General features: G+C 42.5%; 1 protein-coding gene across 4 annotated transcripts in view; it reads left to right on the top strand.

Annotated features, from left to right (window-relative positions):
- CEMIP (cell migration inducing hyaluronidase 1) overlaps window positions 1-14,609 on the top strand; it is a 113,897-nt gene extending 99,288 nt beyond the window's left edge. For all 4 annotated transcript variants that reach the window (XM_074916662.1, XM_074916659.1, XM_074916661.1 and 1 more), the window contains 9 exons: window positions 683-863; window positions 2,587-2,802; window positions 3,725-3,936; window positions 4,411-4,596; window positions 5,307-5,511; window positions 6,310-6,396; window positions 6,731-6,888; window positions 9,944-10,044; window positions 10,975-14,609. In XM_074916662.1, coding sequence (XP_074772763.1) covers window positions 683-863; window positions 2,587-2,802; window positions 3,725-3,936; window positions 4,411-4,596; window positions 5,307-5,511; window positions 6,310-6,396; window positions 6,731-6,888; window positions 9,944-10,044; window positions 10,975-11,102 — 1,474 coding nt within the window. In that variant the 3' untranslated portion in view covers window positions 11,103-14,609. The remainder of the gene's footprint in view (window positions 1-682; window positions 864-2,586; window positions 2,803-3,724; window positions 3,937-4,410; window positions 4,597-5,306; window positions 5,512-6,309; window positions 6,397-6,730; window positions 6,889-9,943; window positions 10,045-10,974) is intronic.
- Window positions 14,610-16,709: the final 2,100 nt, after the last annotated feature.

Genomic DNA, 16,709 nt, shown 5'->3' with positions numbered 1-16,709 from the left:
TTTATTTTGAAGTGAAATTTGAAACATCTTATTTTAGGCTCTTAAGGAGTTTAACCATCTTGTTTACTTTGTATGAAAAATGGTGTCTTCTTTACCTTGCAGATGATAACAGAAAAGGCTGTTAATAAAGGTTCATTAGTCTGCCCCTTCACCTCTTTTCAACCCTATAGATTGTAAAACCCTTTCCTTGTTTTCAAATCCATTTTTTATTGCATTTGATTTGCACTGTTTCTCTCCAAGTGCCTTTGAAAAATGCAGTGGGACTTCTTTTAGCCCTGCCATTACTCAGTCCAAGGAGTCTGCACGGCTCTGATGGGTTTCAAGTTTCATTGCTGCAGAACTCATTTCTGATGGCAAACACGGATTTATTCATTTTTATGTCAATGCTTTGGCATCGCTGTAAGCTCCTTCCCTGGAGGAGCACAGACCAAATAAAGATGATCTGTTCAGACACGAGAGAACTTAAGCTGAACTTGCAAGGATATGAGGACTTCACAGACCTAAAAAGGAGGGAAATCCCTTCTCTTCCAAAACATGAACTCAGGAGTCATCCTAAGGGCTGTGAAAAATGCGAGCAGCTGAGAAACAAGTGCTGTGGGACTGTACGTGTCTAGAATACATTCTCTTCCTCATGCTAATGTGTCGTGACCAAGTCTCTTTGTCTCCTCCAAATGTGTTTTAGGGATTTTCCCATTCGAGGGATTCAGTTCTATGATGGACCGATCAACGTCCAGAACTGCACCTTCCGCAAATTCGCTGCCCTGGACGGCCGGCACACAAGTGCTCTGGCCTTCCGGCTCAATAACGCCTGGCAGAGCTGCCCCAACAACAACGTCACCGACATTCATTTTGAAGACGTCCCTGTGAGTTATTCTTCTCCAAAAGGTCTTTTCCAGTTGGCTTGGAAAGGGGGTTGTGGGCAAAAGGGTGTAGCAGCCTTTAGGAGAAAACATGAGATCTTCAGGAGGTTGCCCATTGTCTTTGCCAGAAGTTTAACAATGAGGATGGCAGCTAAGAAAGAGAAAATTGGATGGGTGGAATAACAAGAAAATTCAATTCTCTGACAGGTTTGTAGCAAACCAGAAGCAGGCATCAGTTTCAGAAAAAAATAGTGACATTCAAGTGAAAATAATTTCCATTGCTGTATATCTCAGAAACTGAAATACAGAGGAGAATCTGCCACTTTGTTTTCAACAGCAGTATAATACTAAAGCAACAACAGAAGGAAATCTGTTGTGGAAGGTCTAACTCACCTAGAAGCAGAAAATACTGATTTTGGGAAACAGCCAGTGAAACTGAGCCGATGCAGGGTAATTCTGCAGCCCTGCGCACCAGGGTATTTCTGTGGACTCCAGTTCTACAGACATAAATGAGAGCAGGACCCAGCCAAAAAGGGTCTGCCAGACTTTGAATTACACTATGAACTTCTGGCTGCTGGTCTGAACCCGTCCTGGGGTCTGTGCTTTTGAGTTATTTTTGTATTTGTTTGCACAAATATGTGCTAACTGGTTTGCTGAGGTTCACCTCTAGCCGCTGTTAAATCCAACTGCCAAACATTACAAACAAATAAATAAATAAAGTGGTTGGGACTGAAATTATTTGGGTTGCTTAACTTTCAAAAAATTAGCAGACTTGCTTGCATGTCAGGAAAAGTGCTGACTAGTGATCCTTGTGCCAAATGGGATGAGAAAGGCAAAATTCCCCTAAAAGTGTTGGTCGGTCACTCTCTCACCAGGCAGGTTGGTGACATGACATTTATTTATGCTGGATAAAAGTATCAGTCAGAAGTTGCCTGAGTGGTCATTTCCCAGAGGAGGTCACTGATTATTCCCAGCATCAGTGTGACTTTACGTGGCTTTGGAACCTTAAAAACATATCAGCAGACAATGAGTGAAGTGGCTCTGGCAAAATTGCCCCATCTGCAGAACCGTCCTCTAGAATTTTAAAACAAATCTCACAGCTGAGGCTGAAATTCTGGCTGTTTTAGCCTTTCTCCCATGGTCAGCAGGGAAATCTGTGTCTGCTCTGTCTGACCAGTCAAACACAACCTTTAGGTGTGTGACCTAGCTCTACGCTGACTTCAGGCTTACCGAAGAGGCAGTGTGCAGGCAAAGAAGAGATGATCCTTATATACCTGTACCAAATGGCACTATTGTTCCTGCCAACTAACAAGACCAGCTCAGCTGAAAATTATTTTGGTGCTTCCATCTTTGGATGGTCAGTTTCTGAAGCTCATAGTTTTATTACCACATAAGTGCTATCTCAGAAGACCCGCAACCCCAGGCTTCCTCTGGAGTCATGGTGCCTCAGAGCTGTTGAATATCAAGCCTACAATGTCTCAAGACGAGCAGCCCAAATCTGTGGCCATTTAAAGAATGGTGATGTTAGTGCGTACAGAGATTTCTCCATGCACAAGTTGACCCACAAACCCAACACTATTTCTTATCCAAGCTACTTTCTAATGCCAAATAAAGTCTGGAAGTGGGTCTCCTGGGCCACTCTAGTGACCGTAGCCATCCTTTGCTCTGTACTCTAAGGGATTAATTCATTTCTGAAGATGTATATTTGTTTCACTGTTTTGTTTAGATTACCTCAAGGGTCTTCTTTGGAGAACCTGGCCCCTGGTTCAATGATCTGGATATGGATGGTGATAAAACATCAGTTTTTCATGATGTGGATGGTTCTGTGTCAGAATATCCAGGCTCATACCTGATAAAAGAAGATAACTGGTTAATCAAGCACCCTGACTGCATTGATGTGCCTGACTGGAGAGGTTCCATCTGCAGCGGACACTTTGCACAGGTAAAGCTGCTTACCTTGCAGTATCATTATTGCTTTATTTTATTTTAAATTGCTTGGCTTGACCTTTAGAAATGGACTTTTTTCAGGGTGCTTAGGGTTTATTTACCTGCATGTCTGCACAGGTGGTTTCAAACATGAGGATACTGTGGTACATTTTCAGATACTTTGGTCTTGACTGCTAACAGCTCTAACAACTTCTGCCTGAAGTCCCCTAAGAGCTCCGTGAGCATTAACAGATTAATATTCATAAATCTATGGGCTGTCAGCTAGTTATTTTTCCTTGATTTATGGAGAGAAGTGTTGCCCACAGTGTTATGGGAAATGTGCTGAGCAGTCAAAATTAAACTTCAGCTCTCAAGATCTTTCATCCTGTTGTGTAACCACTAAACCGTTCTTCCTACCACACGAGCTCCAAATGCTGCTGCCTTGAGAGAGTCCTCACATTCCTCTGATGAGTTTTTTTCTTGGGTGTTGCAACTGTTGATTTTTTTAACGTATAGTGCCACTAAAGCCAGTTTCTAACCACTGAGCTGGTTTTCATGCTTCCGAAATCCAGACAGAAGTGTCCTTGTGCAGTTGAAGTCAGATGTCTGAGATAGATACTGTCCCACTGCTGAGGGTTGCCACTAACGCTGTGAAATACTTCAGCCCTACTACAGGCCTGTTTGAAGCCTTGACTGGCACATACTCTTGAACTCAGTGGATGAGGAAATTATCCTTTTTTTAAAAAAAACCAAACCAAACCAAAACAAAACAGCTTACTACGTTGAAAAGAAAGCCTAAGAAATTGAATATAAGTGTACTGCATACAGGTCACTGCTGAAGTCACAGGCCTTGCATCAGTTCACATCTATTGAATAGCTCCACCGTCAATGTTTTGCTGCCATTTGTTAAACACTTGGTGATCTTTTTTTTCATCTAGATATACATCCAAGCCTACAAGCCAGCCAACCTGCAAATGAAAATAATAAAAAATGACTACCACAATCACCCACTCTACTTGGAAGGGGCTTTGAGCAAAAGCACACATTACCAGCAGTATCAGCCAGTTATAACTCTGAGGAAAGGCTACACCATCCACTGGGACAAGACAGCCCCTGAAGAGCTGGCCATATGGCTCATCAACTTCAACAAGTGAGTGATCAACTGAATTCCAACATTCCAGCCCAATAATGTAACTGAACATTTTTAATGAGTGAGTTCATCACCTCATGAGCTCTTCCAGAATGAACATGCTTGTTCCAGGAAGTCCACTGAGTTCACCATCTTTCCATTTGACATCTCCGATTCCTGTTTCCTCCCCCAGGAAGCCCTGCAAGATAACAGGGTTCATTTTTAGAAGCCTAGAGTTAATTCATTCCTGGTGCCTGGAAGTCACAGGTGTAGAAGTCAGGAGCAGATCTGACCCACATTGCTTAACTAACCCATGGTTGTTATGTCTAATTTACGTTGCATTGATTCATCCCAAACCATTATAATTTTAACTGGCCAGGAAAAAAGTAAGTTACATTTCAGAGTGAATTATTTAGTTTGGCTTCTAGCATACCCAGGAAAATAATAGTCATGTGTTGACTTGTTATAATGTGGGTCTTTCTTTGCTATTTTTAGGAATGACTGGATCCAAGTAGGGTTTTGCTATCCTAAAGGGACAACATTTTCCATTCTCTCAGACATCCACAATCGTCTCCTGAAGAAAACATACAAAACTGGAACTTTCTATAGAACCTCTCAAATGGAGAAATTGGAGCACAGATACCCTAGCAAAGGATACTACTACTGGGATGAAGACACTGGGTAAGGAAGCAGGTCTTGCCTATTTGGACACGGCTTTGAGAAAGCTGCTGGAATCGTGAGCAGTTTGGCTAATGCTGTTAGCAGGGATCACAACAAAACCAGAAAGTCTTTCTGGGAATGTGACCAGCGTTTAATTTTCCTGGGACTCCCACAGCTGCCAGTCATTCATAGCCTCTGCTGCACTGCCAATTACTCTGGGAAATGCTTTGCCAAGTGAATACAAATTAGAAAAAAAAAAGACAAAAGCAAAGTTCAGACCATGAAACTGAACTGGAGACACACCCAACCCTTTTTGTTTTGAACAGCGACTAATTATAAATACCATGAGAGTGATGCACAGGAACAAAGAGTGTAAAACCTGTTATTTTCTTTTAAAGAATTAAAATAATGGGAAAGAAAGACCTAATAAAAAAAGCACATTTTTTAACATAAATGTATGATTATAAAATAGAGTTTAGTGGGAGTTCAGGCGTCATCTAATTTCTGTGTCTTAAGTTCCCTGACCTCCGCAAACCTTATATTTCTGAGATGTGAGTCCCCTTTTATTTGCATGTGGCATGTTGAGCACTATAAAATGCAGACATCGGCACAGAGGGTTTGCAATGAACATTATTGCAAAGCATTAGGAAGGAGTCCACCAAAACTGGAAGTTAGTCATTTTTTGCACAGAAGTCTCAAGGATGCTGTTCACTTTTCTCTCCTTCCTGCAGGTTGCTGTTTCTGAAACTCAAAGCTCAAAACGAGAAGGAGAAATTTGCTTTCTGCTCTGTCAAGGGCTGTGAACGAATAAGGATCAAAGCTGTGATTCCAAAGACGGCTGGTGTCAGTGACTGTGAAGCCATGGCCTATCCCAAATACATCGAGACACCAATAGTAGAAGTGCCAATGCCTAAGAAGCTCTCTAGCACACAACTGGTAAAGTAGTTGATTTCTTCTCACAGAATTATTGCTGTTGTGAATCTGTAGTTCTGGTATATATTGTGCCCACACCAGGTTCAGTTTATCCTGTGCCTACTTTTCTGAAACGGTTCAGGCATGTGAAATAATATGAAACGGATTCTTACATGTAGAGAGAGCAGAGGTCCTCGAAGGATAGAGCCACCCAAGACTTTGCTTGAAGTTGGATACTTAGTCTTTTGGGGCTCTGTTGTGATGTGCTGTGCTTAAAAACAGAGGGTAGAAAGTGATGAGCTGGAACAGGTCAGTCCAGGGAATATGGTTCTGGAGGGCTGCAGGGTTCCTTGCCTGGCCTCCTGCTCCTCCAGGCTGTAAGAACAGCAGAGAGGGAACTGCATAGCTGAGTGTCCACTCATATAATGCACAACACTGTCACCTATATGCAGTCCAGTCTGGTTCTGGGGGAGGGAGGGGGATATATGTGATTTTTTTTGATTTTTTCATTCATCACCTTTGAAGCAGGAATGCCCAGCAAAGCCTCACAGAATTACGTGTCAGCTCTGCAAAGTGAGAATCACTTACATTCTGCCATTTGGTGAAACAATTTAAACACTGACAGGATGAGCAGAGGGGCTCCCATTGTGCCCAATCTCATTAGCAATGCAATTTGGCAAGTCAGTGCTTATTATGGAGCTTTCCTGTTGATTGAATTTCCAGGTTTAAAATGCTTTCTGAAAATGCAGCGTTCAGGTAATGGACATCCTCACTGGAAAATCTCTTTTCTCTCCTTTGTTTGTTTGGTTTTTTTGTAAACAGAAGACTACGGACCACCTACTAGAAGTGAAAATAGAAACTTATAAGAAACAATACTTCCACCTAAAGGACGACTTTGCATACATTGAGGTGAGCAGGTCCTCTCAGTGAACTTTATGGAATAAAATTCTAAGACACTTGCTTCATTTTAATGGAAGTTTTGCTTACGAAGTTATCATAGATAGTTAGATTCAAGTCACTTCTCCTTTGTATTTTGGAAAAAAACAAACAAACAAACAAACAAAAAACCCTGTAACTTCCCCTTACTAGTGAAAATGCAGCATAACTTGACCTCAGAGATCTGGACATCTGCCATTTGATATGAAGAGCACTCCCATGACTCAAGATTATCAGTGCTTCTTACAGGTGGTTGTTTGCAATTGTGTTACTATGATAGATGAAGAATATTTTTCCCCTTGCACAGGTTGACGGAGTCAGGTTTTTCCTCACTGACGAGGGTATCCAACTGGTTGTGATTGATGGACATTATGGAAAAGTTGTTGATCGAGTAACATTCAAAAACTCAATTCTTCAAGGAATCCCAGCACAGATAGAAAATTATGTCAACAACATCAAAGATCAGTGAGTAAATGATCTAATGTGCAAGAGTGCTGTACCACACTCATCTTTTTTGCTGTTTTTTTGTCACCCACCATGAGCCAGACTGACCAGGCTATCAATGTGCTTTTGTACCTGCCAACTCCAATAGAATCCAAATGTGAGCGGGACATGCAGGCAGCAGCAGGATGCAGACTCTGTGATTTAGGAACTGATTGAGCCCCAGATAAACTGCAGACCTACATTTGATTAATAAACTGCAGATCTACATTTATGTTGTGTGTTACAGACAAACTGCAGACTTAAATTCACAGAGCACTTATCGGTACAGATGTGCACAGTTTACATTTTTCTATTGCCTGCATAGTCTCTCAAATCGCAGAAAATTCCACTAATAAAATACATTCCTCTTCGCACATGTTCCCTGCCCAGACCTAAGGGCTGGACGCTGTTATTTTTTTAAGTATGAGCAGCCAGAAATGCAGAGTTTTGCAAGTGGGTGGTAAATAGCCAACACATACTGCTGCATCCTAGAGGACAGCAGCTTCATCTGCTGCAATAAGAATGGGAACAGCATCAGAAACCTTTTAACCAAAGGGATTGTTCTCATATTAGTTTGTGGAGTGCTATTGGGAAATGACTAGATTTTGTTGTTATGAAATCTGTTTTGATTTGAAATATATGTAACGTTTAATACAAATATGACTGCTTTGCTAGTGACTCATCTGAAATAGCTGTGTGCAGATCGACAGGATATTGTTCTGGCATTTATTCTAGAGACTTGGCGGAACTCTCAGCAGAGTGCCATGCAGGTAGATACAGATGTGTTTCTACTGTCTTAAGTAATTCTGAAGGTTGCAAAAACCACATTGAGTAGTTATTGCAGAGAAGCATGGTAGTTGCTCACTTTTCTTTCATAAAATAAATATCAATCCATTGAGTTATCATTAGAAAGACTATCATCCTCCTTTGCAAAAATTCCAATCTCAATCCTGGCTAAATACAGCTTCTGGATTCTTTTGTACTTTAGGAGACTGAATTGTAATTAGACTTGAGGTGTATTTAAATCTTTCTGAACCTCATTGTCTTCTCCGGATTAGTGTTGGAACAGGATTAGGATTATGGTTAGGTTTAGGACTGGAAATTGACCCAACATGGTTGGCACCTCTCAAGTCTCCCTCAGCTGTGTTTTTGCAAGGATTGAACCCCCAAATTATTGTCTTTCTGTCACCAAAAGCTTTCCCATCCCGACCCCTGCAGGCCTTTCCAATTTGATCAGGCACAGACTGCAGGTAGAGCCATGAAACATCTTCCATCCGTTTGCTGGATGAAAGTGTTGTTCAGATTCAGATGCAGATGCCGTGCGGATGTCGGGACTGGACATCATCCATCCAGCAGCTTCTGGTCACCCCTTCCCACTGCGATGCAGAGCACGGACTGTGCAGAGAGATGGAGGGGAAGGGGCCCCACCAGCCTTGCCAGCCTCTCATGAAGAGACTGCTAAAGCAACTTGTAGGTTTATGGATCTGGGGATGCGAGGAGAGGTGTTTCCAGCATGGATAAGCCCCTTTCTTCATTAAAAAAGCTCCGTGGGCCAAATTCCCTTTTTTTTTTTTTAGTAAAACCATTTTTCTGATGAGTTTCCCAGATATAAGAAAACAAAACATCTGGTGAATTTACTTTAAATTTCCATAGCAGGAAAGGCTTAATAGAAAGTAATGATTTTAGTGAACTGAAGGAAGAAAAAAGAGGTGATTCAGCATTTGCAAAGTAGTCAAAACCAGCCTGCCAGCTCAATCCACTCTTGTAAGCAGTGGAGCATTTTAACACCTCAGGTTTATTCTAGGAAAAGTCCTGATGACTGTTAACTCTTTTGCTTCTCCTGTTTCTCTGCCACCACCCGTTGCTATTTTCCCCTGAACAGTTCCCGTTCCAGCTGAGGTGTTAAGATGTAACTGCTGCACTCAGTAGTTCAGGGCTTGAGCTCTGCAGGAACTGTTGCCTAATTAATTTTAGTGATTCATGTCCACTGTGATGCCAGTAAGCAGACCCAGCAAGGGTCTCATTCTGCAAGGCAGCAAGTGCCATTTGAGTCAGGGAAGTTTCATTCGTGGAAACCCTGCAAGGTGGAATGAAATAATTTCATCTAAGCATCTGCTGAATTATTGTCGTGCAGCTTTAATCACAAAGATGACAAAGGTGAACGAAGATGACATCCCGGCCCCACTGAACTTAATAGCAAAACTTCCACTGAACTCACTGGAGTGTAGCTCTTCCTCAGTAGGCTTTGAGATAACCATTGGAGGTGTTTGTGCATCTTGGAAGAAGTAATGAGCTTCACTTCAGTGAGTGTCCTGTGCTTCTCCCCAGAAAAGCCTCACTATGTGATTATCTCTTCATGTTTAATTTGAATTTTTATTCTACTCATCCAGAATTAAGCCTGGGCAGTTATCAAGTTTTACCCAAGCAATCAGAGATTTGCACTCGTTTAACACACTTACCTCATGTCTTTTGTTTATTGCTGGGCGATAAACAGACCCTAAGAATTTTGAGGTGAAGTGCAGTACACACTACAGTAATACTAGTAGCAGTAATAGTAATAATAATAATAATAAACAACAACTTTTTAAGCAAAAGCACACTGAAAATGAAGAAGAAGTGCCAGACCGGCAAAAGTCTCAAAGAAGTGAATTTCTTCAGATTTAATCTGCTAATGATGAAAGAATAAGAAATTGCTTGAGACTTGCTAGGAGCATCCCAGGGAGAACATGTTCCTTTCTGAGCAAAGCAGGATGGAACTGCTGGTTGGAAACATTTAAATCATCCTAGAAAATGGTGGGTTTTTTTTTTTTTAAAAAAAAAGTGAATTCTGTCTGGTTTCTAATGGATTTGCATGATTGGAAAAGTGAATATATGACTAAACTTTGGAAAGCATTGACAAAAGCCATTAAAGCAGAAACCACTGCAGTTTGTGGGTGTCTTTGAGTCACACAAGCAGGAGTTACCAGTGCTCAAGACAGACAAGCGAGGAATGTGTGCCGACTCTTCATCTGTTTATAAATGCCTTTGTTTCCTTCAGCTCCATAGTGCTGGTGACATCTAAAGGAAGATTCATTTCAAGAGGACCGTGGACTAAAGTACTGGAAAAACTTGGAGCAGAAGACGGTTTTAGGTTAAAAGGTAACCACTTTTAAAAAATGCAATTCTAAACCCCTTTTATCTATTCCTCTCCCATGGTTCCAGTAAAGGGACCTTTCTTCTGCTTCTAAACTTTGCATTGCTTGTTTCTATCAGCATGGGCTCAAACATCCTGGGACCAGTCATTTATTTATTCACTAAGGCTGTATCCACTGCAGCTTTGGATAACAGCTCTCAGTTTACGGAAAAAGTGCTCTGGCAGTTGTTCTTAGAAGTAAAGAATTCAAGGGGTTTGATTTTTCCAGATTCATTTTAAATAAAAAGGCTTTTTAACAGCAGGAATATTGGACTTTTTTTCCCCACTAAATGCCCCAAACCAGTATTTTTCACTTGTCCGAACTTATTTTTAGCTGGTTTTCTCTTGAAACAAAGTTCATACTTGATGGCACAAAGTATATCAATTTCAAAGCATCACATATTGCACTAGAATATTGCTCTATTGTGCGTATTGCTCTGATCAGGTCTAACTGCAAGCTTTTGGCACACTTTTCTCATGTGTGTGTGTCATACTTGCTAACGTAGATCTTATCTGTTGTCCTCTCATCATCCCCCCACATCAGGAAAGGGTTCCAAGCAAGAAAGGGTTTTGAGTATAACCACCATGTAGGTAATGATAGCTTCAACAGATAGCTCAAGCTGCCTGCTAGGAAGGGTTTTTTCCTTCTCTTTTCCTCCTCTGCTATGTATCACACATTGTTAATTAATGAAAGCATACAGCATGCAAATAAAATTTTAATTAAACTTCATTAGGAAAATATTTCTTTAATACCTAGAGAATGCATAATTGACAAAGTTTGTGTGCACGTGTGCATCCAGCTATTGGGTATAGCCACACACACACACACACACACACACACATGGTTTTCTGGTGTAGCCCTGACATACTCCTACTATATTTGCTCTGATTTGCAGAAAAAATGGCTTTTGTCGGCTTCAAAGGCAGCTTCCGCCCTGTCTGGGTGAAGTTGGTCACTAATGAGGACTCAGCTAAAATCTATCAAGCACTGCCGATTCCTGTGGTGAAGAAAATGAAATTATGAGGACACACTGCTTTGCCTTCTGGCTGCCAGCGCTGCCCCCGTGGGACGGACTACTGACTGCTCACCGCGGACACCTTGCCAGACAGCTCCAGAGGTGTAGAATTTTGTTGTTGTTGTTGTTGTTCAAAAAGAAATCTTACTGTAAGTAGCTAGAGTGGCCACATGTGACGGAAAAGCCTTCCTCTGTGATCAGCGTATGTTCTGTGATCACCAGCTCCTCGCCGGTTGACTTGCTCACTGAAGCCGTGTTGACTCTCGTGTTACTAAGCAAGGTTTGTCCTGTTTTACAAGGTGTTGGGTTTGTCAGCACCCTTGTGACAGACTAATCTATGTGCTGCCTCTCGAAGGGGGAGTTCTAGGTCTGAAGGCCACCAAGGATTATTGCATTTACCAGCCTCTAGGTTGTCTAAACACTTTTTATTTCCATAGTGTAACTAGCTGCTCACATAAACATGGAATGCCAATTCAAAGGCTGGTTGAAAATCTAAGATAGAAAGAGTGTATTTGTATGGTTAAGTAGATGCTGGGAAACATAACTGGACAGTAAGAATTTATCCTAAAGATTCTGTGACATTTGATCAAGCTCTTTGGGATATGTGTTGTACATGCGAACCCACGGCACATAGTTGGGGAAGCGGTGAGAGAAGGGTAAAACATGACAGTGAAAACTGATGAAACCACATATTTCTGCTTGCTCAGAAAACTGCATTTCTCCTATGGATCAAGGGTTTTTAATAGTGGTTGCTCAGATAGGAAGTTTTCCTTCAACACACAGATGTAGGCTAGAAGGAAAGCAATGCCAGTTAGCACATAGATTTTCTCAGCATTTCTCGTACAGTCACTCCATATAATAATGTTCAGGATCAGTCTGGAGGGTTTATGGTAGCCAGTCAAAGCTATCCCGTTCAAGGCTTCCAGTGTTTAACTGGGAATACTGGGATTTACCTTATTCAGCCTCAAATAGGGTGAGGAGCCTGCACCTTTCCAGGGAGGTCAGAGGGAATGGGATCAGATGGCTCTGCTGTGTGATCCTGTCCTTGGGCTTAAGAGCATGAATGTCTTTGTCCTCCTGGAAGAGTTACATGAGATCTGCATGAAAGGTGACAGATGTCTTACCAGGTAGCTGAAGAATTAGAGTGGGAAATCCCATACACTAGTGGGATGTCCTGTACTTCCTTTCCCCCTTCTTCAGAGCAATGTCTGGGTAACGAAGGACTCCTACAGGGACAGCTTTTGAAACGGAAATTAAACATTATCTTGTAGAACATTGTAAGCACTTCTCATGTTCAGCGATATTTCTGTCTGTTGCTCAGAAATGCCATGGAGGTGTCTCTGGAGGCTGTGGCTGTTCTAAGAAATCTAAGCAGAGCCGGGGGTAAAAGACAGGATGACGAGCTTTTCAAAGCACACAGAATGTCAATTTTGCGAATAGTATCAGGGTTTGTTTCCCCACTTTGTCTCTGCCTGTCCCCATTGCTACAGAAAATACTCTAGTTGCTGATGGTTACTTCGTTTTGCTCTGTTTTAATTAAAGCCCATGTAATTAAGTTGCTTTTTTTTTTTTTTTTCAACAGTACTCAAAATGCTGTTTTGTAGCCAGAATGAAAGAGCAAGGATTTTGTGTGTCATTCCGAAGGCTGGGCAGGTGTTGCACTCTATAAGCCTGGTTTGGATCGATTGCTCTAGAAATCAAAGCAACCATGAGCAAATTTAGATAGTACTGTAGGTTACATTCCCCTCAAGCCTCTCCTGGGTTTTGAAACTGGAAATGTTCTTTTCAGTCTTATTATATAGTTGTTTTGAACTCGCTGAATGTCATGTATATTGTATTTTAAGAAAAAAAAAAAAAAAATAGAGCCAAGCTTTCCCTCCCTTGCTTCTCAACAAGAGGCTGTTAATGGATGCTCTTTAGGCATTTGTGCCATTTCCAGAATGAGTGGGTGACAGTTGTAAAAGGCAAGTAAGGTGAGTTGTTTTAGTTTGGGGATTTCACAAACTATTTTTTGAAAAAGTCAGTCTCATTTGTGGTTCCACCATGATTATCCAAACATCTGTTTATCTGATGTTCTCCAATAGCCAAAACAGAGCCAGATCCCTGAAGTCAAGCAAATAGACTGAAAAAAAAAGTCCCTTGAGTACATTAGTCTGGGTCACCTAAACCTCTGCACTGCCCTGAGGCAATTCAGTTGATACCATTGCGCGGGCATTAGTGGAACACACCTGCTTCCAAGAGATGGACAAAAGCAGGAATATTTCTTTCATGAGCACTCAGCAAACAGTGGGCAGGAAAGCCGGGCTCAGAATGTACCTGGTTTGGGATTTGACTTTGTATGAGCCCCGGGGCAGAGCTTGCACCGGGCCACCAGCGATTCCCCTTCTCCCGCAGAATGTAAGTGTGAAAACGCCCAGGAGGATCATGGTAGGTGGGTCTATCCCTGGACTAGTTTGTTCAGCTTTTCCGAGCACGCTGCCTTTGTGCTAAAGTGTAGCTTCTGGTTTTACTATTTTGGGAATTCTCAGGGTGAAATCATAAGATTTGGCTTTAGGAATTTTTTTTTTTTCTTTCCTAAAAAATCCCGTCTTACTAAGAGAAGAAACCTTTTAAGTAGCTCGTTCTATCATGCAAAGTTTGTCACATGAGCCCTGTTTTGGAGCTCGAGTGGGTCTCAGCTGTGACTAGGAGTAGGGGGTCACTGCAGTCCATCAGCCCGAGGGATAACAGAGCATCGCAGCAGTGTAACGGGGCAGCCACACCTGTGAAATGCAAAGAGCTCCTATCGACCTTTACGGGATATAGTCAGTGTGTTGCTCTGGAGACAGAACGAAGCCTAATACCATCACCAGTTGGCAATAGTTTTGTGCCATATGATTGCTTTTTAATCTTTGACTGCTTTAGAAACTGCACGTGCACATTTTGACCAGTGAATTACCTGACTGCTTGTTCTTTGTACACCCTGTACAGTCCCTGCACAAGCTGCAGTTGCCCTCTTTGTAAGGTTTTATTACTGCAAATGTTTCCATGTTTGCCTACACAATTGCCATTGGAAGAGTGAGGGTTTTTTGATTGCATTTTGTTTGTTTGTCTATTTGTTTGTTTGGATGTTTGGGGTTTTCGCCTCTGTTCGAGTGCTTGTTTTACCTGTCCCCGAAACAGCTGGTCCTTTTTCGGAGTTAGATGTTTGTACATTTTCTTATAGACTTTCCAATGAAAAAAAGATATATTTTCTATTAATTTATTGCAATGGCACTAAGACAACTAAATTGCAGGCATATGAAGCATTTTTACTGGAGTTTAGCATTGTCCAGGTTGTTAAGAAGGTTGGCAATATGATTTTTCTGATAATCTGCTTTGCACTTGAAAGCTCTCTGTGTCCGCAGACCGTGGTAATGCATTGACTGTCCGGTTTATGATGACAAGAGCTCTTGGGACGTTGGTTCCTACAGATTGTGGCTTACAACTGAAATAACGTGTAGTTGTTTGGAGTACACAATGTTTATCAAAATAAATATTCAATGCAAATTTCTTACTTTATTTTTGTCTCTTGTCTCTTCAGTGTCTCTCTGACGATGAACCCGTGTTTGCTGGACACACACACACATGCAAGACTTTTAGTACAGTATCTGAGAGAAAGGTACCCAGCTCCCTACTTACTTCAAAAGACAAAAACCAAGGGGCCAAACCACCCCTGTGTGCATTTGCTGGCCAGTCTGCAGTACATTCACACAGGATCTGAGACAGGGAGATGGGAAGCAAAGTAGATGGGTGCAGAAAACGGGATATTACAGTGAGCAGACATGGGAAAGGGCTCTATTTGGGGCAGGTGGGGGACTATTAGTAGATTAAAATAAAAATCTTGTTCCCCTCTTCATAAAACTTTTTTTTTCATTGAATAGGGTGAACGTGGAGTAAAAATATATTTAGAAATAATATATAAAGCATGTATAAAGCTTTTATAGTGAACAGCTATTAAGGCTTATGAGGATCTCACTATCAGGTCAAGTATGACTTTGTAAATTTTCCACCCTGGGATAGTGCCAGCTGGGCAGACTCTGCTATAAAACTGTTTTGGAGGCTCCAAAAGTGCAATGAGATCTTTTGGTGGCAGCTATCAGCATTTCTAACATCCAAGCACATATTTTTCAATCACGTATCAAAATAGTAGTTAGTGCATTAGAGGAGATCACCCAGCTCAATCCCTCCAGGCCAGGAAACCGAAAACACACCCTGCCTACTTGTGTCAGGTTGAAATGACTGATACACTGGACTTTTGCAGATCAATTCCAGGGGGAAAAAAAGAAAAAAAATCTGAAAGTCAAGGCAGAAATCTCACGCCACAACAGCAGCACCGGGAAAAAAAATGAAACATCTCTTTAATAGTGTGATAAGATCAATGCCTTCCATGCTGAGAGCTACAGAGGCTGCCCCCAGGGGCAGGGCAGAGCTGGGCTTTAGCCTCTGACTGCAACAGGACCGGGAGGTGACAGCGGGGGCACAGGGGGGTCCTGGGCACCTCCAGAAGGCAGTAGGGCAGCTGTGAGCCTGCTCAGGGGGCAGAGCCCCAGGGCGGGCAAGGCCAGGAGTCACCACACACCCACAGCTTATACATACACGTGCAGAGGCATACGCTGTCTTACACACGTGCACACATGCACATGTATGCACATACACACACGCAGAGACCTTCTTTTACATGCACACATGTACACATGCGCATAACACACACACAGAGTCTCACATAGATGTGTCTATATACACACTCCCCCATACACAGACTCCTTTACGTTAGTGCATTATTGATTTTTTTGATGGAGTTGAAGGAAAATGGGAAGAGGGTCCCCCCCTCACCTCATCACCCTCCCCCTGAAGCCTGCCGGCAGACAGCACCACGGCATCCTCTGTGCTCTGTGTGTATGTCTATGGGGGGGGGGTGTATTGGGGGGGCAGATGTGTGGATACATGTGTGTACGTGTATAAAGGGGTGTGTGTATTTACGTATCTCTGTGTGTCTATGTATTTGTGTGTATGGGGGGGTGTGTAGCTGTCTATGTAGATACAGCCATGAGAACTAAACAACAAACTATGCATAACCATATACAATTCATTAGTTCTAAAATTATGGTGTCATTTTGGGTTAGATGTAAATATTTAAATATAGACCAGATACATTTTATCCCTAAATATATCAAATATGATGCCCTGTGCACTAAATGTACAATCTTCCGTATGGCAGGATGCTTAATTTGTTTCCAAAGATTAGAAAGGATAAAAATGTCACATATTTATATAATTTATATAATAATAATATAAATTATGAAAGAGGTAACTATACTGTGACAGCACGTACCCTACCGCGGCGGGACACGCCATGAGGCGACACAAGGGGCCCGCCGGGGCCGTTCCCGGTCCGCGCCCGCCCTCCGGTGGCCGCCCCGGGGCGCAGCGCCCGGCTCCCTCCGCGCCCGCGGAGAGGCGGCTCCCGGCTGCCTGCGGGGCGGCCCCGCGGGCTCCGAGGAGCGCAGCGGCCTCGGCGGGAGGGGGTTTGAGACCGGGGAAAGGCGATGGGTGGGGGGGTAGCGCCCCCCCCCCCCCCAGCAGCACCGGGGCTT

The sequence above is a fragment of the Athene noctua genome, chromosome 13, assembly GCF_965140245.1.
Source record: "Athene noctua chromosome 13, bAthNoc1.hap1.1, whole genome shotgun sequence".
Lineage (NCBI taxonomy): Eukaryota > Metazoa > Chordata > Aves > Strigiformes > Strigidae > Athene > Athene noctua.
Note: the sequence above shows the minus strand (reverse complement) of the source record. Positions and strands in the feature narration are given on the sequence as shown.